We start from the raw sequence: 22,604 nt of genomic DNA, 5'->3' as shown, positions 1-22,604 counted from the left end.
GCTAAGAAATTAAAAAACTATCCTTTGCAAAGGTGAGTTAGATTAGGTTAAGCCTTTCCCCAATACCTTCTGATAAAATACCTGCTCTCAGCAAAGGTTAAAATATTACATCTTAAGCCCACTGTTCAATCAAAATTATCTGCTAAACTGATGTATTAAAAATAATCCTCGTTTTTTATTTTATTTAAATAATAACAAAGATCTAAAATTATATTCAGGAAGTCCATAGCTAGAAATCCAATTCAAAAGTGTGGATTAAAAGACCTAAATATTTTCCTAAATACAGAAAGGTTTTCTAATTCTGTTTGCCAGCACCACTAAACTAACATTCTTAATGGGTTTTATACATTATCTTTGATCTTCCAAAGAACTTTAAAAACATTACTTAAGAACATAGTTTTCAGGTAAGAACAATAAAAAGGTAACCTTTTTTGGTGTTGTGACACTGGACTTCTCTGAACTGATGCTGTGTTTAGAGGTGGGGCTGCTGGGAACATGCTGCGGATCTGGAAGAGGACGACCTTCGACTTCAGCTAAGATGCATTCTTGGTAAAGCGGGGATTTGAGAAAGCGAGTATAGCTATCAAACTTCATCAGGTTAAATATCTGAAATGAAAATGCAGTGGATAATGGTTACATAAGCTAACCTAACATCAAGAAAAATAAGCTATTTCGCAACAGCAAACTCCCACAAAATTAGGACATAACCATACTGTTGTAAACAGCAGTAGGTGTGACTTTGTTTAGACCTGGTTAAATACACCGCACCAGTTTAAAGTGAAATATAATTTGATCTATTCCCTTAGCACAGGTTCAGAAAAATATTATGTTTAGTGCAAAGTGCATGGGAAGCTGAGAGCTGTATCCATGCAAAGTTCATGTGCCCAATCATAAGGAAAACAAGATGAACATCTTTGGAAGATTCAATAATCAAGGTGCTGTCAAATCAAAACCCTGAAAAAGAACAGTATAAATGGCTGCTCTGGGCAAGACCAACATTTGTCTTCAACTACATAGGAAGGAAGCAGCTCTGTACCTGGAGCAAATGTATGAATGCCACCTTCTTTAGACATGACAAATTCCCTAAAATCTAATAAAGGTGTAGGCCACAGAACTCTTTATGGCATTCCCAAGAGTCTACAGGGAAGTCACAGTAGCCCAGTTGCTGATGGAAATCATTCTTCAGATTGTGCAAAGACACCGTTCTCAACAAGCATTAGCCCAAAACTTTTCTGGCAAACAGCAAGATGGCACAGAGATAATTTGATCCTGCAGCATCACAGAAACATTATTCAAACTGAATGCTGACTTCCACAATCTTGCCTTTGCCCCGTATATTCCCATTTCCTGTCATGTTTGTTGGGCTTTTCAATGCACTGTTTTCTGCATGATAAGCTATGGAAAAAACACTTCTGTAGGGTTAGTTTTACCAGCATAACCTACTGGAACAGCTCGGCACAGTCTGATGTGTCCTCAATGAAGTGTCAAATTGATAATCCAGTGTCAAGATGTCCCACTTAAAAAACTGCTCACAAAGGGGAATTTCTCTCTCATGCTATGAAAAATGAGATCTTTCTCTGACTACAGGTACATTGGCAGAACTGAAAAAGGCAACTACAGAACACAAGTAGTCTTCAGGCCATGGCGCAACAAATCACTCAGTACACAACACATAAAGATTTGAAAAATTCCTTGTGTTCTGCTGAGCTCAAAGAATAATACTGCAGTGTACCGCCAAAACAACATTAAATACAGAGGGGCAACTACACGATATCAAAATGCTTCGATCTCAAGGACCCACAGGTGAACGGCAGATGCAAGGTTATTGGGTAAAAATGACACGAAAAATACAAACACTAACACAGATGCAAATCCAGGGTAACTGAAGAATACAAAAGACTTCACCTTTTTTGAGGTTTTAAGAAAATTAAACTTACAGAGGTTACACTCCTTGACAAATAATTGTATTTTAAGCCAAATACAATTTGTGACCTGAAAATATGACATGATTCCACAGTACAGCTGTGGAACAAATACCTTAAATTAAATACAACTTCAGGATGAAAACCAAATCATTTCAGAGTTGCTTCCTGTCACAGAATCTAGCACCAGAAGATGATAAAATTACCATTCTATGTTAGGTCAGAAGAATAAAGGAAAACAATTGCAGAGAACTGAGAGACAGTTACTGCAGAGATGAAGTCTGCAAAGCATACTTAATACAGTAAAAACATTCCAACCTTTGAACTTTCCTGGATGGATTGATGACTATGTTACCTTGAGCTGATCATCATCTGCCCTAGTACGTTGCTAACCCACACTACATCCCCAATTTCCTATATTTAGCATGATTATTAGGATTATTTGGGGGGGAAAAAAAAACTAGCAGATGCTATTTCTTGTTCTTAGAAATGAGAAAAAGAAATATATCTTAAAAAATCATTATTTGAACTTTATACATAAGTAAAGGTAGAAAAGCATACACATGCACCTATGCAACTCTACATGAAGTAAATAATTTTTATTCTTATTTCAGTATCTTCCAGTGGCCTACACTGCCTTGCATCTGGAAACACTCAAAACGTTTGCTCTTGTCCTCAGAAACAGTGAAATCCTAACCAGGTGTTTTGGCTGCATCCACACAGTCATATTACAACACTGCTGATAGGATCAAGGGCAAATTTGTCGGGCTATGGACAGAAAGCAGCTTGTAGCAACATTTCCAACAGGCAGAGTTTGAAAGATAACAGCCTCAGCAATGCTTTCCAAAGCACTTTCCCACACACACTTCTGTAAATCCACAACAGCGTTAGAGCAACACTCCCTATTCTCAAGCATCATAAACACCCAATGGCCACCGCAGATCACTCTATGCTCACTGCTGAAATCTAAAAGCTCTTGTCAGAGATGACAAATGCAGAGCTTTTGCATTATGAAGATGGTGTCGCCACGATGACTTTTTCCCCTTAGTGAAACCAAGATATTAAGGGCTATCAAGACTCCTGATGACTCAGCACTGACCTCAGCCAGGCAACACACCACTAGTAAATCAGCTGTAAATCCAAGTCCACTTTGGCAGAAATAACTCTAATTCTGCTTCACCTAATTTTACACTGTGAGGAACAGGTTTGACTGAGGGTTCTGATGGGAGAACTACAGAGGCATTGACAACTTGAGATAAGCAGGTCAGGTCCACATGGCTGGGATTAGGCTCACAGCAGCACTTCACATCAGCATTTTTGCCCACCACATGAACCTTCAAACCTAAGGACAAGGTGTTTCCAAAGAAGGAAGAAAATGTGCCTCAGCCCAGCCACCATGCTCATAAGAATACCTTCTGCTCCACCAAACAATTCAGGTACGGGCTCCACAAAACCAAGATGAAGAGCGCACAAAAAAATATCTGTGAAGATTGTGGCTGGTAATTCACAGAGAAGCCTCAGGCCTTGGTAGGCGAACTGGGGGTAGCTGTAGTGCTAGAAGCTACTAAACTAGCAATTAGACCTACCTTTCTATCTCCACTTCACAGATGTAGGGAGGTACCATACCCACCTGCTCAGATTGCCTCAAAAGCATGTGATCTGATGCTGCACAAAGACTAAGATTGTGACCTGCTTCATTTATGCAGATTTTTCTGCATAACTGAATTATAATTTATAGATTTATATAATCTATAATTATAAAATTATAGATTTATGCAGTAAAATGTATATTCTAGATGTCTAAATAATATGATCTCAAAATTATTTCTACTAATAAAATGTTAGGGTGGGAGAGTTACCAAAGAGATTATTTAGGAGAATAAAGAAGAAACTTAAATTCTACAGAAAATGTACAATTTATCCTGTTGTTACATAACTGTTCTCTTCTGAACATTAATATACATCCATTTCAGAGGTCTTTAGACACCAGCAGTTTTAACAAGCTCTTTGCCTAACAGTTCTATTAAAGCTTAAGGGAAGGACTCCCTTAACACAACAGACATATTTTACAAACCACTTTAACCAAAATTAGACACTATTTGTGTAAACAACTGTCCGCTACAGAAAAGAATAAGCAACCATATGCAAACACCATATGCAATGGTGTTGCAACACATGGAATTATTTACTTGCACTAAACCTTCATTTCAATAAAAGCATTTTTCATATTATTTTTTAGTTAACAGCAATTTTCTACACATATACAAAAACAAGTCAAGCAGCCTTCCATTGTACAACCTTTTTCTACTCTGCTAACGGGATCTATATTGTCTTTGCTACAATGGCTTTTTATACACAGTAAAACATACAGCATCTGAAACTACTTTTATTGATTTTAAAGTATTTCAAAGGAAAAGATAATTGACATAACTGTACAGCAGTCATGTTTTGTATGGTTACCTGAAGTTGCTGTTCCTTGAACATATCAGGATGTGGAGAATTGAGAATATCATCTGCCAACTGTGCCTGGCTATCGATATTAACAGGGGTTGTAGCTTTGCTACACAAGAATTTACTGAAGATCTCCCGAGCCCTGTAGGAAAGCTACAGAAAAGAAACGTAAAATGTGTGTTTGCTTTAAAACCATATTGTTAGACAGGCATTTCTTACACTGATATATTCCACCCCAAACAGCCGTTCCAGTTTCCTTCACATATAAGCATTTTTTACTTGACAGCTTTTGTTAGTTTAGGCATACAAATAGGGCTTTCCCTTTAAAATTACAAGTATTCATTAAATATTTCTTAAGCAGTAAAAGTTGCCATCTAAATAAAAATTCAAATTATCAAACTATGAAAATAATAAAAGTGAAGCACATCAAATGCTGCCTGAGCAAGGAGAATAGATTTTTCTAGATTTTAGATCTGTTACATAACAGTTACTATTTAAATAAATTCTCTGAGCTTCAAATTCTTGAAGTTAGAGGTAAGTATACAGAAGAATATTTATGGTATAAAACATTCATGTTCTATCTTTACCTTGTTTACTTTGAAACACCCACATTCTGGATATAGTGAGAAAAAAAACACACCAAATCTAGCTCAGAGTCCTTAAGGATGGTGTTCAGAAAATACAGTTCGAAGACAGAAGATAGTAGGGGAAAAGCCTCAGTGGACCACAGTAGATCAAAGAGGGACATAGAAAATTTAAGTGTTTCCACAGTGTAAACCTGAATAGATTTGGCTGTGGTGTAGACAGAAGCTTTGCCAACCTGCACAGATACAAACTTTACTAAAACTGCCTGACCAATGTATGACTATCTTAAAAGGATAAGATGGAGATTCTCGTAACTTGTGAACAAATATGATTACACTTAAGACAGCAGATATAGCTGAGTTTAGTTATAAACGCAGTATCTTGGCTGTGCACAAGATACTGTACAAGAGGCTAATTTACACCTCTTTGAGACGTTAATTGCTTTGCAGTCCATTGCACTGGGCAACTGCAGCTAGCCATTTTTCAACACCCAGTAAACCTTAGCTCATTTTTACAGAGCTAACTCCACACTGCAGTGCAGTCTAATATCAAACATCTTCAACTTGGGACAGTACTCCCAGAGGATTGAGAACAGGAGGCTGAAGCTCCAACCCTATTTTAGTGAAGGTACAGTACAAAGACCAAGCAGAGCTCCAACAATTCCAATAATCTCAAAGAAGTAACAGTTTCTGAAGAAGCAACACCATGTACCGAGATACAACACTGACTTACCTCTTTTTTATCATGTGCAGGTACATGGTTAAAATATTCACAGGCCTGCCAAAATAAAATATTTTCTTCACTAAATTCTTTCCGTAGAAATTCCTAGAGTGAAAAAATGAACAAATAGATGTCTCAGAGGAAAGTTCCTTGGCATTTCAAGTGACATATTTATAATGCTTGGTAAGTTTGCATAAAAGTGCCATTTCAGTCAGTATCACACTCCAGTTTTCTTCTAAAGTAAAAGTTGATGCCTATTTGATATAAGTCTAGTGCCTCTCCTCTTTCTCATTTGCAAGTATAAAGACAAAGTTTGAAACTTTGTGTTAAATAGTATATAAACTATCATAGAATCATAGAATAGTTAGGGTTGGAAAGGACCTTAAGATCATCTAGTTCCAACCCCCAAACTAGTGAATGAACTTTTAATATAAATTTAAGTAACTTATAAAACATTTCAAAATTACACTATAAAACAGCTATCTTTAATAGCTGTCCTGCTAGTAAAATAGAGTAGATGTTTATCAAGCAGTGCCCATAATCAATCCTGTATTTATTAGTATCTTTCTGCATCACATGGCAACTACAAAAAAGTCTTGCATCACTGCTTGCTGATGTGGTTACATGGGTTCACTTTGGAGAATATACACTTAGAGGGGAAAAAAGTACACAATGCCCAGGACAACACAATAATCAGGACGTTTATACGGGACTCCATTCAGCTGGAAAATTGTATAACCACAAACTGCCCCAGTTCAGTTCTGTATAATATGATATTTTCTCATCATATGTTTCTTGAAAGTGTTTTAACCACTGGGGGCAAGAAGGTAAAGACATAAAAACTACAACTTAGTTGTCTAAAAATATTATCTAGGCACTCATATAATTGGAACAGAGCTTGTTTGTATTTCAGAGCTTTAGGTGTCAGTGCTTTATTGGAAATATTATTTTAAGTCAGCCTGCAAGGCACGACCTTGTTTCAGGTGTCACACCGGTATCACTCAAGCTTCCTTCACATCCAAGGAAGTCTCAGAATGCAGTGTGAGGGGAATCTTTGCAAAAATACTGAAAATTTATTTTAATTTATACTTTTAAGATTTGCATGGAGTCCAACTATTAGAATGCAACAAAGGAGCTACAACACCAGGTTTTAAATCTACTAGCGAGCTCTCAATTTAAACTAAAAGTACTTCATGTACCTAACCTGAGACACCAAACATATTAAAGACAACCCAGAGTAGTCAGAGGACATTTCTTCATTTTGCATAAAATTACAGATTAAAAGAGAATTAAATTAGTGAACAGGAACTGGAACTCAACTGCCTACCTCTTCACTCAGCGCCTTCACTATGAAACTACAATCTCCTGCTTGCTTTCTTTAAGGCCACATGATTTGAGCACAGCTGGCTGTACAATTCAGCTTCATCAAGAAGACTGAGTGGTGCCCCTGTTGGAACATTATGTAGTAGCCTAGCAGTTGTCACACATGGCTGGGAAGCTGGAGATGTTGTTCTGAGCCACTTGAGGAGGGAACTTGCAATCAGGTCTCTCACTTCCCAGATGACTGCTCTAATCACCAAACTATTATGCAAAATGTGACTATTTGCAAAACATGCAAAATCTCTTCTTCTTAGAGAGTATTTCCTGCTCTGTGACAAAGCTGTCCTCAGGAAAGGCCTATGCTGAATCCCAAATGCACCAAGATGCTTGCTATGCAATTGTGAATTAAATGCTGATGCTTCAATGTTCTTGAATATTGGCAGAAATCTGTAACTGCACAGTGTCACAATAGTCAGGTTGCAAGCGATTCTAAGCAATGGGTCTGGATTTCCCCCCAGCCTTAAGAAAATGGCGATGCACACAATAAATTTCAACATTCCCTAACTGTTCTTTAAATTGGGTATTTAACACATGCACTTTTGCAGTGTTTATAATATCTAGTTAGAATAAAATACGGTAAAAAAGTTAAACTTCCCAAATATCTGAGGTTGCCTTCTGCTGAAAAGAAATGTAACTTTAACCTTTCAGTACGAAAATTTAATCAAATGATATTAGCTAATTTCTCATTTTTTAATACAAGTTTTGAACTTTCATAGGACTGAAAAATTACTGCAGCTATTTCTAAAGTGCACATAAGTTTACTGATGGCTTAAAAGTAATGAGAAAAGACAACTAAATTTTCAGTACTGCTGCCACAAACTACATCATTTTTCAGATGGACTCTAACATCAGATCAGAATTGGAATTTTTCTTTCAGTCTGATGAGACATCTCAGTATCTAAGCAAAAATACTAATAATTCTTGGGCTACTCTGCTAAGAAAAATGAAGAGACAGGGAATATAATATCCAGGACATATTATTTGCTTTCATCATCTCTGTTTTCTCAAACAGATGTTCACTGTTAATGTGTTCTTTGGGTCCACACGCCAGCAATGATGGAAGTCTGCTTATTAATCATTTTTATATTGTAATACTTTTATATCAAGTAAAGGAGTCTTTCTGCAGTACTGCAGGTTCCAGTATTCTACATCTACACCACAGGTTTCTTTACATTTCTCTGTGTACAAATGTGTCGCACAAGGACAGGCTGTCCTTGTGCGACACATTTGGGACCCACAATATACTCTCAGTACATTTGCGCAAAAATATATGAACCTTAATTTCCTTACATATCATAGAATCATAGAATAGCTAGGGTTGGAAAGGACCTTAAGATCATCCAGTTCCAACCCCCCTCCTATGGGCAGGGACACCTCACACTAAACCATGCCACCCAATATAAAACAATCATGGTATTTACAACTTCATAAATGTGCTGTGAAGAAGCTTTATTTATACTTTGTTAATACTCAGCACTATCCTGCAAGCTGCAGCTTTAACAATGCTTTTAGCTACCACAATTGTTTCCAGAGAATATTTCTAAAAGCATTTTGCAGTAACACAAGCAACTGTATCACTGAAAAACATCTCCTGTCTGGCATCTGACATTTCAGTAGGTAAATGTGAATATATTGCCAATTCTTGGGAAACTACTGAAACTGCTGCCTTTTTTTTTTTTTTTGTACAAAGGCTATAGATACAAATACAATAAAATGTAATTGCGTTACAAAACAGGGAAGCTTTCTAACAGCTTAGGTACAAAGCAAAATATAGCTTCCATTTTCATCTGACTTTCACCATTCAGAAATATATGGCAATATGTGTATTGCTATGAACTCTTAGTTAACTGTGAACAAGTTCAAACTTCGAAACATGCTCAGATAACAACTATGCAAGGATGAATCTCTTGTCCTGTGTAAGGATGGTGCCATGAAAGAAGAAAGAATACAGGAAGATTACCGCAGCAGTATCAGATATTTTGAAAGGCATCTTACAGTCCCTCAGAACTTACCGAGAAATATTTAACACCAATAGGATCCTGAAGAAGACGCTCAAATGAAACAGCCCAGCTTGCAACTCTTCTTTCTTGAAGTCGTCGACAGCTCTGTACACTGGGAAGACTAGCATTGCTACTGAGGCTGTTTTCACTGATGCAGTCTTTTAGATCAGTACTATTCAGCTCTGTTAGAAAGAATGAACAAATCTGTCAATAAAGGATTACTCACTTTTACTCTTCAGCATTGTTTACTGGATTTATTACACCTCCTGCTCAAGCTCACAGTAGTGCTTTTTTATTAGGAGCATCAGCATAGAAAAAACAACCCCAAACATCTCTGAATTTTCGTCTGTTCCACTGCAAAGAAAATGAGTGTCTTCAAAGCAACCCTCTGCCAGAAACAAAAGGGGCAGGCACAAAAGGAGATCTTTTCTTCTTGCTTCGCAAAATAAAGTATTTTAGACAAAATTTTGTGCTTACATTCCTCACCCTGTGGACTGCACCAAGGAAGGTAGACCTTCCCTTAAACAGGAACTCTGAAGTTTTTCATGGAAATGAAAGACTTCTGTTAAATCCTGAAAATTTAGGAAAAGTCATCTATGGAAAAGGACACTACGTAATAGCTGTCTTCCTCATCCACAGCAAGTACATGCATCAATTTATTGTGGTTTTTGATAAAAATTGGAATCTGTGACTCCCTTCCAGACCCAAGTTAATATAGTGCAATGATCTAGGGGCTGGAAGCTGAGAAACAACCAGATTCTTTAGATCTTGACAAAAACAGAAGTGCTGTTTGTATTCTGAAAACAAATTAACAAGAACTCACAGAAAATTCAGGAAAAGACAACCTTGTGCAGCAGCCCAACTAATAATTTCAAGTGTTAACCCAAGATCGTCTTTATCACATACTAACAGACAGAATATGTACAACAATATTCTTAAAGTGACCACCTGCTCATGAAAGGGCAAAAGTGAAAGAAATGGCTGCTATAAGCAGAAGGATCTGTAGATAACAGGCTCCTATTCACAAATTTGCTACTTGTTTGTTGCATGACCTTTTACAAACCACCATTCACCCCATCTCTCAGTAAACACAAGTATAAAACTGCTATAGTTGTACACAGAGGTAAACTGAGGTTTAATTAATTGTGAAGACACAATTAAATAAAGCCCTGAGCTATCTACTGTAAGGGTGGTGAGGCACTGGAATGGGCTGTCCAGGGAAGCTGTGAATGTTCCACCCCTGGTGGTGTTCAAGGCCAGGTTGGACAGAGCATGGGGTGATATGGTTTAGTGTGAGGTGTCACTGCCCATGGCAGGCGGGTTGAAACTAGATGATCTTAAGGTCCTTTCCAACCCTAACCATTCTATGATTCTATGTTTTGATCTCCTAATGGACCCTGCTTGGAGCAGGAGAGGTTGCACTAGAGAGATGCCAAACTGGATGCGATTCTGTGATGATGGGGTAAAAAAATGCAGACATTAAATTATTTGAAAAATTAGTAGTAATTGATGTGAGAAAATAACATGTTCAAGTAAAATAGGTGGTATCTTCAGTTGTTCTATGCCAAATGGAAAAGCAAATGTATAGCTCGCTATAAATGTAAACTGATTGAGAAAGCTGAATTCACAACCAGTAAGAAATGGCCTGTTCTTCACAGGGGCATTTTTTATTGGTATTTATCTCCCTCAGTTAATTACCTGGACTAACTAAAGCAAGGAGTAATTTCACCAAAATTACTACTTTATAAAACCTCCTGAGATCTCATTTTCTTACATATATATATATATATAGTTACATACATATATATTCAAAGCACTTTGCATTTCCAATTTCTGTGTTACAAAGCATTACTGCATAGAATGTTTTGTATACCTCCCTGGAAGTATAAATTTTGATGAATGGACCATTCAAAGATATAAGATTAGAAAAAAAGTTATAAAATAGTTGTAAAAATAAGATATTTTTTAAAAAAGAAAGTTTTAAAGTTTCATTTTTAAATTTATCCCATAGCTCGGAAATATTTACTAAGATGTAAGAGTCAGCTACTGAGAATTTCTATGAGCAAAGCTGTTGTTTAAGACAAAGATACAGAATTAGACTAGGGAAGAATGAAAACGTAACTTTGTAGTTTCAATAATGATTAACATTTCAGGACCATAATAACACATAAGGTTTATAAACATTTTTCTTTGCCTGATTATCATATAAATTCAAACTAATTAAAAGCACTTGGCAAATAATGCCGAATTTTCTTATAGCAAATACTTTTTCCTTTAACACATATGAAAGACTATAACCAAATCAACTCTCAGCTTCATTAGAGAATACCTGTCACCACAGTGAAACTATTGTGAAAGAAGTTAATGTGAATCTGAAGAGAATGATATCTAAATTTATAATCTGAAGTATTTTGCGTTAACTCTGCAGGGGGATACATTTTATTTTACAGTCCAGGATATAAATAGACACCAACTTCTTGATAGATCTGTAACAGTTTCAGATACTGCTTCACTCCTAGAGGGTTCAATCCCAAGTGTTCTCCAATGATGAATGATGAACATTTCCTAGTTCCTCTCAGGCAAAATGAGAGGTAAACTCATCCCACAACCCAAACCATTTAAACCTACTTGGCTGACAGGGAAATTAGGGAGTAGCCACACAAAGTGGTCAATTGTAAATCCACAAGTGACAGCACCTTAGGACTCAGAAGGGATTTCAAAACAGTTGTATGCCCAGCAGTCATTAACAGGTCAACTTTGCCTTTCTCCTTCCCAGTGGTGGCTGTTCAATTTCCCTATGGCAGGCAGGAAGGCCAAACTGCAATTACAGTCTGAGTGTTGACACCAGTGGGTGACTGCTAACTACCTTTAACTGCCAGCAGCTGCTTGCTCTCTAGCTTGTCAGAGTTACACTTGCTCTTAACTACCTTGGGTTCTTATTCCTCTGTTACGCTGCCCACTATGGAGATCCCATGAAAACAAATGAACCAAAATCAGGCTACATTTTCGACAATTTTGAGAGCTACCAGCACAGGTCTTCCCAGTGTGTTACGGCAGCATTAAAGGATTACTCATTCACAGTAAATTGTCTCTGCTTGGGTGAATTTTATTCAGCTAATTCAGATTTTTTCAGAAAGAGCTGTTCAAGTTCATACTTAACCCTGACACTACTTTGTTTCCCCTTTAAGCAAAAATGCGATCAGTTTGCTTTTAAAATCTGTACAGATTTCTGCTGGGGTACCTGTCAACCTGAAAACAATGCAGAAAAAGGTTGTTTCCCAGGAAAGGCTTAGTTATCCTAGTTTCTTTTATGACACAGATAACTGTTGCAATTAAACCTAGTGCAGGTACACCAGTTAGAATCTGAGAAAAAGAAACGTCAGATAGGAAGAAAAACTCACCAACTATAACACTAATACAAAATTTATCTAATTTATGCTTAAATGAAGACTGTATAAGCTGTAACTCCTGCTCCACTCCTCTTGCAGAGGAATGTTTCCAGTGTAAGACTTCAGTATCAGGTTTCCTGACTCTCAACAACTCCCGCATTCCTAACCCTAACCCTATACACAGCCCACCTTGGAAAGCAGGAAAGGAGAAACTTTCCAACCGAGTCACATATTTTGTCTAATGAGCACTGTGATAATCATTAGAGGAAGCTAAGAGCTCTGATTCTCACATGCAAACGTTCTAACCACAAGGCTGCTGTGCAAAGCGACCTCCTGCTTCTTGTAAAGCATTTAAAAAGAGAAAAACAGCTATCAGGAACCACAGGATGCCAGAGAAGTTTACTGTAAAAATCCCAGCTTAAGTGCATGGACAACTTGGCAGTGTTGGGAAGTTTCCTAATGCCTGCCTTTCTTTCTCTTTGCTGTGGAGAAGCACCAACTGATCTTACAACACGTGTAAAAGGAGTCTCCATACTCAAGCATCCCAAATCCCAGGGACCTAAATTTATATCTCTTCTGTTTGAGAACCACCACACCTAGCAAGGAAGTACTACTTTCTGTGCTAACTTATTTGATTTAATTTATTGCCTTCTTCAAATACAGAATTGATGCAGAATGCTGCATAAAAATCCTCAAAACCCCATATTTTACACATTTTGTATTTACGTATTCAGTGCATAAATTATTACCTTTATTTTACAAAAATAGCACTAGGTAAGAAAATGTAGGCATTTAATCAACTAAATTCTTGAAAATATTCAGGATAAGATGGATCTGAAGGTTTTTATTTAAATCATATGAAGAAGCAAGTCCAAATATTAGATTAAGGATATAAGGATTAAGGATATTTTTGTATGGATTTGTTTATAATATCCATATATTTTTTCAACCCTCTAAGACCTTTTATTATTGTGAGAAGTTACACGTCTTGCTTGTAATCATGAGAACGTGTACATTCGTATAATTAAGATAATCCAGTTAATCACTCAATACATTACCTGGATAAAGCTGATAAGAACCACTGTGGTGCCACTTAATCAAATACTTCAAGGCATTCACTGAAAGCCATCTTTCTGAATCCATACCAAGTTCAGCTGTAACGTCCCGGAACCCATTGGGTGCAGATTAGCCTTATTGTACGGCTCATCGCTCCTCTGCAACTTTGGGATAAGGGAAGTTCATGCATTCCCCTTCAGCAATTCCTGGTAGCCTCTAACACCATTCTAAACAAATTGATTCTTTACCCTCATGGCTTCAAGCAGAAGAAAGCAATAGTATACTTAACACAAAGCATTATAAAATGCTACATGAATAATTTAAAGAAAAGACCTTTTGCCACTGCTGCTAAAGGAACTTGAATTATTTATGTTACGGTGGAACACAGCTACACAAGCATGTGCTGACAACATAACTGACAAATAAGTCATATACCTGTTGGAGGATACAATCCTGTATTTGTAGTGTACAAAAGTATAAACAGTGTTTTATTTTATTTTGGGCTTCATTGTGCGTATTTGCTCTACCTTCTCGAATTACTTTTCAGAATAGAGTTTTACATTATTTATTATTGTAAACATCAGATTCCTTTAAAAAAAAAATCTTAAAGCTTTTCCTTATGAAAATTCCTTCCAGGTGATGAACATTAAAAACAAAAGCAGCAGAAACTACAGCAAAGTAGTATCTTCAGAAAAAGACACATTTTGTAATGTGTCTGTTCTGCTTAAGCATTTGGAAATAATAGATCAGCATTGTGGAACTGATCTCTGTAGGGAATAGCAGGTAAGAGCAGACTTAGAAATTCTCAGTAGCTCAAATACCTCGCCACATGTCTATCTGGGATATGAACAATCAAATAGTTCTATCATATGTCCTTTGACCTTAAGGTTTCCCCTTAGGATCAATGTAAAGGTGCCATCCGGGCAAGATAAAGTGCCATCTAGTTATCAATAGCCAAAGTCAGACATTAACTGGGGACTACTGACCATCCCTGTGATGATTTAGATGGCACAGTGCTCAAAACATCAGCCACACAGCCACAGCCTGCATGCTGTGTATGCACTCACTATTACCACAGGAGCAGGAATGGACAGCTTCCAAAATGGGAAGTAGGAGAAATCAACTAATCAGAAGTTGTTTAGTAACAGAAAATGGTTTCTGTGATTCTGGAGCACAGGTGCTGCAGATTAATTGATCCATAGCAGTTATCCTGCACCTAAACAGTATCACAGCTTGCATTCTGACTTTCTGCAATTCATTAAGCAAATCAGTTACAGTTAAGAGTTGCTACTGGTCAGCATCTCTGGAAACAACACTAGTTCAAGAATCTGTATCTTTTACATGTTACCTATCTTGCAAAGCCCAAGCAAACAGTTTTGGCATCCCATGCTTGCGCAAACTGAATTACATGTAAAGTAAATGCATCAAGAGGTAGATGGTTCCCAGTGCCTGGCTCTAATGAAATAAAAGCCATATGTCATGAAGCTTTATTGACCTTCAAAATAAAATGTACAGGGAGCTGTCATGCCTCCTATTATACTGAAGGGATGTACACACAATAATTACTTTTTATGCATAAATTTCCCTTCCCAGACTAAAGCTTAACAACAGGATTTCTAGTACCTAGTTATGTATCAGCCTTACAGTATCTGAAGTGGGCCTACAAGGATGCTGGAGAGGGACTCACCAGGGGCTGTAGTGATAGGACAAGGAGTGATGGGTCTAAACAGGGGAAGTTGAGGTTAGGGGTGAGGAAGAAATTCTTTACTGTGACAGTGGTGAGGCACTGGAATAGGTTGCTCAGTAAGTTGTGGCTGCTCCATCCCTGCCAATGTTCAAGGGCCTTGAGCAACCTCGTCAATTGGAAGATGTCCCTGTCAATGGCAGGAGGTTAGAACAAGAGGACCTTAAGGTCCTTTCTAACCTAAACCACTCTATGATTCTATATGCACAAATACTAACATTAGCATTTAGTCTAGGAAGGAAATTATGGACTACTATACTAATAGTTGCACTAGTGAAAATTTCTCTAATCTAGACATGCCCTAACACATGTAAATCTGTGGATCCACTAATGAATTAGTGAGATTAGAGAAGATTGAAACAAATTCAGTGCTGTGACATATTCAATAAAAGTGAAAGCCTGAAAATGTAATTCAGAAATTAAACAGAGCTTTTCACTCAATGCAGCTTGAAGTGAAACTAGTAAGGATTTTATTTCATTTCACTTTCCCAGGTTGCAGTCTCTCTGGTTCTTATTTTGCAAATCCACTTTCTAGGTACTTAAGCATTGATTTAATATTACTCAGTATAGTTCAACTACCACTTTTTATACAAATTACACCCCCCCTATTTTATAGCATTTAACAATGAAGAGAGAGTCCATGTTAAACCTTCAATACTAGCTGACAAAATAGGTCATACAACTCAGCAGAAAAATGCATATAATTTATTGCCTGTTCTTTCACCTCTGTAACCTGCATGGCCTTCAGATTCATTACTTCACAAAACTATAAAATTTATTGTGAAAACATGGAAATGGAATTGGAATGACCTACAAAACTTGTATTGGAAGAACTGAAAATAAGTCAGTAAAAACTACAGGTTTTGTAGTTTAAGTTTTGCAAGGAATCAGAAATTAGGGCACAATGGAGTTTTGTGAATAGTATTTCTAATTTTGCATTTACATAGAAAAAAATTATCTTTACCTTTCAAAATATTTCATCAATTTCGTTGCACTGGGGCAACACAGATTGTCCCCTTTTTATACCATAAAACTGTCTTGTACTGTTGTGGAAGAATAGCAAACATAAAAATATGTATGTGAGTTTCTCTGCAGGATCTAGTAAACCAGCTCCTGCCAAGCAAGAAAAGTGAGAAAAGCCATCTCCTGTATACCCTAAACAGATTCCTTTATTCCATTAAGGAAGCATACTTAACTGTTTCAATTAACTTCAAAGGTTCAGAGAAATCATCTTCTAATGTTTAACAAAGAGTGAATGTCCTTTATAAAGCCATGTGAAAATCAAAACAAACAAGGTTAGGTGACATAAAGAGGTGTTTATTTAGAAGTACACCAGAACTGCAAAACCTCCATACTGGGATTTTCCAAGTATCAAATTACTTACCCCCTTCTCAAAATGCATCACTCTGCAAAGAAATTTCAACCTCATAACATGCACCAATACAGCTTATAACTTAGGAGCTAGAGCATTATCTCTTCAAAAGCAAACAGTATATGTAAAGGGCAATAAAATAGAGACCAAGATTCTATCTACCATCCTATTATACAATAGTCTACCTCTTTATTAGTATAAATGAAGAAGCCTAGTTACAATAAAAACATGCATATAGAGATGTGCCACCAAAAAATTATGCGAATAAATCAGTGAAAGGATGTGAACACAATCCTGCAGTATTTTCATTAGCACAATTCCCAAAGAAGGCACAGAGTTCTGCACCACTTTGGACAACTGTCTTGTAATATGTCACCTTATGTACCATATATTGTACTGTTTAATGTTGAAAATCGTTTTTTTCATTATAAAAGTAAAAATAAGCTTCAGCTTACCTCCATCAGAAACAGTTGCTGACTGCAATAAGAAAGAGAAAAATAAGTGTTACTTAAGTTTCATGGTATTAGAAATCTCTGAGCTTCACATAGCATTTGAAATGTTAGCCACTTTTATCATCTTATTAACAACAGACAACACAAGAGAGGAAAATCTAAAGAAACCAGCTGTTACTTTGTCATAGGTGTTTCCTCCCAACCATGAAATTCATCCCAGGCCTTTTAACCACTGTCCTGGAATTTGATCTCACTAGTATTTATTGCACAAAGTACTTCCTGCTGTGAATAGCCACACTGCTTCCAGCAGTCCTTCTTAGATGAATAGAGTCAATCAGTTGGCGTATGTGACAAAGCGGGTATCTTAAAACTGACCTGCAAAGACTTAAAATGAAAACACCTCATTAACTTTATTTTGCTGCAGATGGGAATCAAAACTAAAATTCAATATTTTGTCAGTCAGGTGACTCTGAAAACTTGCCCTACTGATCATTTCTGACTTCCACAGAGCCAGAAAGATGTTAAGAGTGTTTCCAATAAGCTAGGCAAGAGCTCCCCACCTCCTCTACTAGTACATCAGATTTTCAAGGACAAATAATGTCCTAGTGACATGCAAAAGGTTATGTGCTTATCTGCCCTAAAATTTTCATCTTTGATCACAAAATACCACCAGGCAGCTAGTATTTCTACACCACCATATAGGTGACCACTTCCCAAACATGTACCCCAGTGTTTATACCTTGACAGTCAGCTGAGTGAAAGACTGGAAGGACAGCTCATTCTTGGATTGATTTCTAATGGCTATTAAAAATTGCTATTTTCTATTTCACTGCAAGATCTCGCACTGTTGTTAACACTATCTGAAGAACATCACACATTATAAACTGTTGAGTCCTCACCGTTCACAGCAGCAGATCTATTTAATGCAAGTCTAAATTAGTCTCTATTGACATCATCTGTCTCACACTAATTGTTCATCTGAACACACATCTTTCATGGGTAAGATTAAAAAAATGATGGCTCTTCTTCTTTAACTACACAAAAATAAATGTTTCTGAATCTGTGAAGCATATTAATGTATTCAGAAGTGTATTCAGGCCTCTCACTGTTTTTAATAGCACTGTTTCAGGTATCAAAAAAGTGTTTCTGGTTTGGGTACCATTCTTCAGTGAGGCTTTGGACATCTTCCTACTTCTACTTTGCACCTAAGTCTAGTAAGCATACTGTGCATTCAGAAGCTGTAACTTAATTCATGTTTGTAATTTAGAAAATCTAATTTACATTACTGAAATCTGCATTATAAATGTGATTGTTTCCAATTTCTTATTCACGTACTGTACAGAAAAGCTGATGAATAAACAATCTCAATGTCATTACTCAAATAATGAAAAGAAGGATGACTCAAAGTCAAGTAATAGTATCAGTTTGCACATTAGACAGAAAAAAAGTAAAAATACTTTCAAACTATATACATTTCAGGAAGGTTCATTTACTTTTGCAGTTTGCATGAATCTATTCAAACATCAAGTATAATTCTTGTTGAAAGTTATGAAGTAAAAAGAATAGGATTGTCATGATGTAAAAATAAAAGTTACACTACTATTTTTCAAAACCTGGGAAGTTAACAATTGTGAAGTATCATTTTTAAAGGAAAAATGATGTGATTTCATGGAAAAGCTCAAACACTACACTAATAGTACTGCTTAATTAAGTTCTATGGACATGAGATACAGTTTTACCGCAATCCATTTGGCATCACTTAATACAGTGAGCTTTCTACACACCATGGGTTGGGTTTGCATGTTTGTGTTAAATGCTCCAGCTAATACGCATTACATTACATGTATCAACATCTTAAAATCTCTCCTCGCAAGGTCTAAGTAATATTACTTTTAAACCTTTTTTCATGTAGTACCCATATGAAGGAAAAAATTAGTATCAAAATATCAACCACCTACTTCAGTGCTATTTAGATATTTGAAATACTACACTTCTGTAGATCACAGAATAATTTAAGAACATTTCTTTAAATTCATCTATGTAATTGAATTAAATCCACTTAATTCAACAAAAGCAGCTAGAAACTAAAGTGTGATTACTGTGTAAAAATTCACAGTATTATGTTCACAATATGTTTGTGAGTACTTAGAAATCTTAGAACTATAAACCTGTCAGAAACTGTGTGCAATTCATAATTAGACAAAGCAGTTTCTATTCTAAACTCTTCAGCTGAAACTTGTCTAGATTTGTCCAAAGGTGTAAGTTGCAGGACCAGATTTTTTAAAATACTATGATGATCTCATTTTAAGAATTCACTGTGTGTTGGGGGCTGTTTTTGTTCTTCAGTACTCACGGCTTAACCACCACTGGAGGCTCTCCAGGATAAAATCTGAGCCACTATACATATAATGTCTGATTATTCGATGAAATTTAACACCACATACATACTAATAACTATCTATTAAAAACTATATGTATTAAAAAGCTATGAAATTAAACAGATCCTGTGTGTAGCCATTTCTGAAAGATAAGAAAGGACAGGGTATGACCCCATGACAGTTAGGGCTGATGTGAATGTTACAGAAAAAGTATTTTAGTATTTCATTCCAAATGACAGGACATGTATGTATTCACTTTATGAATGTACATGTGAACTATCACCCAGAGATAAAATCTAATCGCATTCCACGATCAAATCTTTCACAACCAGATAAGTACTGAAATTAATACTTCAAATTACCCTGACTTCCAAATTGGTTTAGGAAAGGGCCCATGGTAGATGTCTGATGGTAACAAATTACCAACATTTAAAAAATAAACCTAGTTTAGGAAGACTAAAATGTCTTCAAGTGTATCTCTTCAATGGAACTTTGCTTGCTCATCTAGCTGGATTAGCAACTGAGGCATACAGGCACACACACAGCCCCTGCAAGACTGGAGGATGCAACTTTCTCCCTCCAGACTTCAAGGCAAGATCGTGATCCCAGTGAGGAGCTCAGTGTCAGGGCCAGCAAGCTGAACAGTGGCTTCCCAGTTATCACACATCATAAAAGATGTCTCAGGTCTCTGTAAACTGGCAAATGCACCGGCATATATTAGATAACATAAAGTTCTGTTTAAGAGAAAACATGATAATTTATTTTTGTATCATCTCTTTGGTAGGTGGAAAAACCAGAAGGGCCCATGAGTTTTTTGATGTTGTGTTCAGAATCTGCTTGCAACAAATCTGAAAAGGTATTAGCTTACAATAATTAGCAAGAAGAAAACTACTTTGTGAGTACATTAATTCATCTTCCAGAATAGAAATAGACAACATAGTATCTTGCACCAACAACATGGTACAAAGGGAGATAGGACATAAAGAAGAATAATTCATAAGGTTGAAACAGCCTGTATCTTCCAGCTTTCATGGTATACAACCTGCTAGATGTTTACCCCACTGCACAAAACCAGTCTGATGACATCTTTCAGTTGACAGAAACTCTTATCCAGAAAATCCACTTAGCTCCATTTTACAGAGATCAGGTCCCAAGAAAGAAACTAAGTACTGTCAAAGTCTGCCATAATAACAGCACACAGAAAAAACAGAAAATACCCTACCTATATCCCAGATATTACACAGAGCAAATAAATCCATGTGTGCAGAATGCCCAGATAACACAATACAAAAATATCCTTTTTCTCCACCTCAAGATTTGTCATTCAAGTCAAAGTCATGCTCAAGTACTTGAGTAGAACAAAGAGAAATATGCGGACACTGGGAGGGGTGACACATACTAGGAAATGCCAGGCCTTAGCAATAAATGAAGCAACATGAAATCATCTGTGCTAATCGAATGTGGGCGAGTGCCTTCCTGAGGCAAAAAAGGCTTATCTATTTCCAACTCCTTCTGAGATGTGGAGGAATAAAATCTATTAGCCTAAGAATGACAGAATCACAAACTAAACAGAAACACCTATTTATTTCCTGGACATCCAAGAAGATACAGAGAAAAAGGGATTCAAAATGACCTTTCTCTGTGCCCTTTTAAAAGTACAGTTCCTTCTAATGCAGGCATCGACCTTTTGCTGCATGCAATGAATTCTCTGACTGCTGCCTTCCGAATCTGTTAGACTTGCCTTGCACAATATTATACTACACAGACTCTTTTACAAAATCCCCTCTAATTAAGTCTGTCCCCTTGGAATAGCATACCTCACTCCACCATCCTTCTAAACTGATTCTCCCATATGATTTCAACATATAGAATAAGTTTGGGAAACTTGTGTTCTATAAGGGATGAAGCACTGAATATTTACAGACTACAGAATAAAAATAGCCAACTTTCAAACATTCTGCCACTTAGCTCAGGAAAAGCCTATCACTCAGTCAACTGTCTGCTTGAATCCTACTGTGTTCAAACTCCTTATTAAATCACCTGAAGCAACTTCTCCTTTTGCCAAGGTATGAATTGTGAGCAGATCCCTAGATCTTCAGTTACATTACTCCAGGACTTACATTACATGCACGTATTTTTATCCTTTTAAATACATTGCAGCATGAGCATTGTACAAATGCCATGGACTCAAATGATCTCTGGGAGGGAGATCATGTCTCAAAATATGACAGGCACTGTTCTAACATTTTAAATAAAAAATAAAGCCATAAGACTTCTAAACTATTGCTAGATTTTCCTCCTAATCGATGTTCTCAGATGTACTTCTCACCAAAATCTTAGAGTAATATTATAGTATTTTATCCTCATTTCAAAATACTATTGTGATTAATTTCAGGACTTAGAATTCTACGAGAAGGATGTCCTTTCAGAGTGCCACTTCAAGGAGGGCTATTACATAATTTGCCTTTCCAATTCTCTACCACTAAAGAAGTGCATTTATAAGAATTAATACAAAAGTCTTATAGATGGAAGAATTCACAAGTTAAAAAGAAATACAGTACAACTACTGTACAAGAATTTTGCTGAATACATTCTTCTCTGAAGGTTACAGGTTTTGTCAAATATTTGAGTCTATAAAAACAATATATGAACTATAAACAATGAGACATTTGGAATTCCTTTAAGAAATAAATGTTCAACTTTCTACCCAAAACAAAACCAACCTTATCACACACAAGCATAGTGCCTTAAATACCAAATCCATTCCTAAAATGATCTGGAGAGAGACATATACAACACATATACAGTTTCACCTAAAGATATATTGATGTAATGGTACAGAAAGCATATACACAATACATTGCACAGAACTGAAAGACAGGCACAGATTATAAACATACTGATTATTTTAGCTTTACATATACTGGGCACAGTTCATAAATACATCTCAAAACCTGACTGCTGGTTGGTACAATAAGCTTCTCTTTTCTCTGACAATGAAACACAATGTTTGCATTTACAAAGGAATTTTAACTCAATTACTTTAAAGTTAAAAAGCTTAAAGGCTAAGCAAAAAGCATTCTGAAGCTGATAAGATTCTTCTCCGATTTCTTGCCAATAACAATAGTCTCTTCTAATATCTCACTACAACGATG

The 22,604-nt window shown here is 36.5% G+C and overlaps 1 protein-coding gene across 5 annotated transcripts in view; it reads right to left on the bottom strand.

Moving 5' to 3' along the window:
• Positions 1 to 22,604, bottom strand: part of RGS12 (regulator of G protein signaling 12) — an 89,262-nt gene that overhangs the window by 27,634 nt on the left and 39,024 nt on the right. For all 5 annotated transcript variants that reach the window (XM_005148514.4, XM_031048369.2, XM_031048370.2 and 2 more), the window contains 5 exons: positions 17,075 to 17,096; positions 9,071 to 9,240; positions 5,691 to 5,783; positions 4,383 to 4,526; positions 427 to 606 (listed from right to left, as the gene is read on the bottom strand). In XM_005148514.4, the coding sequence (XP_005148571.1) occupies positions 427 to 606; positions 4,383 to 4,526; positions 5,691 to 5,783; positions 9,071 to 9,240; positions 17,075 to 17,096 (609 nt within the window). The remainder of the gene's footprint in view (positions 1 to 426; positions 607 to 4,382; positions 4,527 to 5,690; positions 5,784 to 9,070; positions 9,241 to 17,074; positions 17,097 to 22,604) is intronic.

This window comes from Melopsittacus undulatus, chromosome 7 (assembly GCF_012275295.1).
Source record: "Melopsittacus undulatus isolate bMelUnd1 chromosome 7, bMelUnd1.mat.Z, whole genome shotgun sequence".
Lineage (NCBI taxonomy): Eukaryota > Metazoa > Chordata > Aves > Psittaciformes > Psittaculidae > Melopsittacus > Melopsittacus undulatus.
This window is presented reverse-complemented; position numbering and strand designations above follow the sequence as displayed.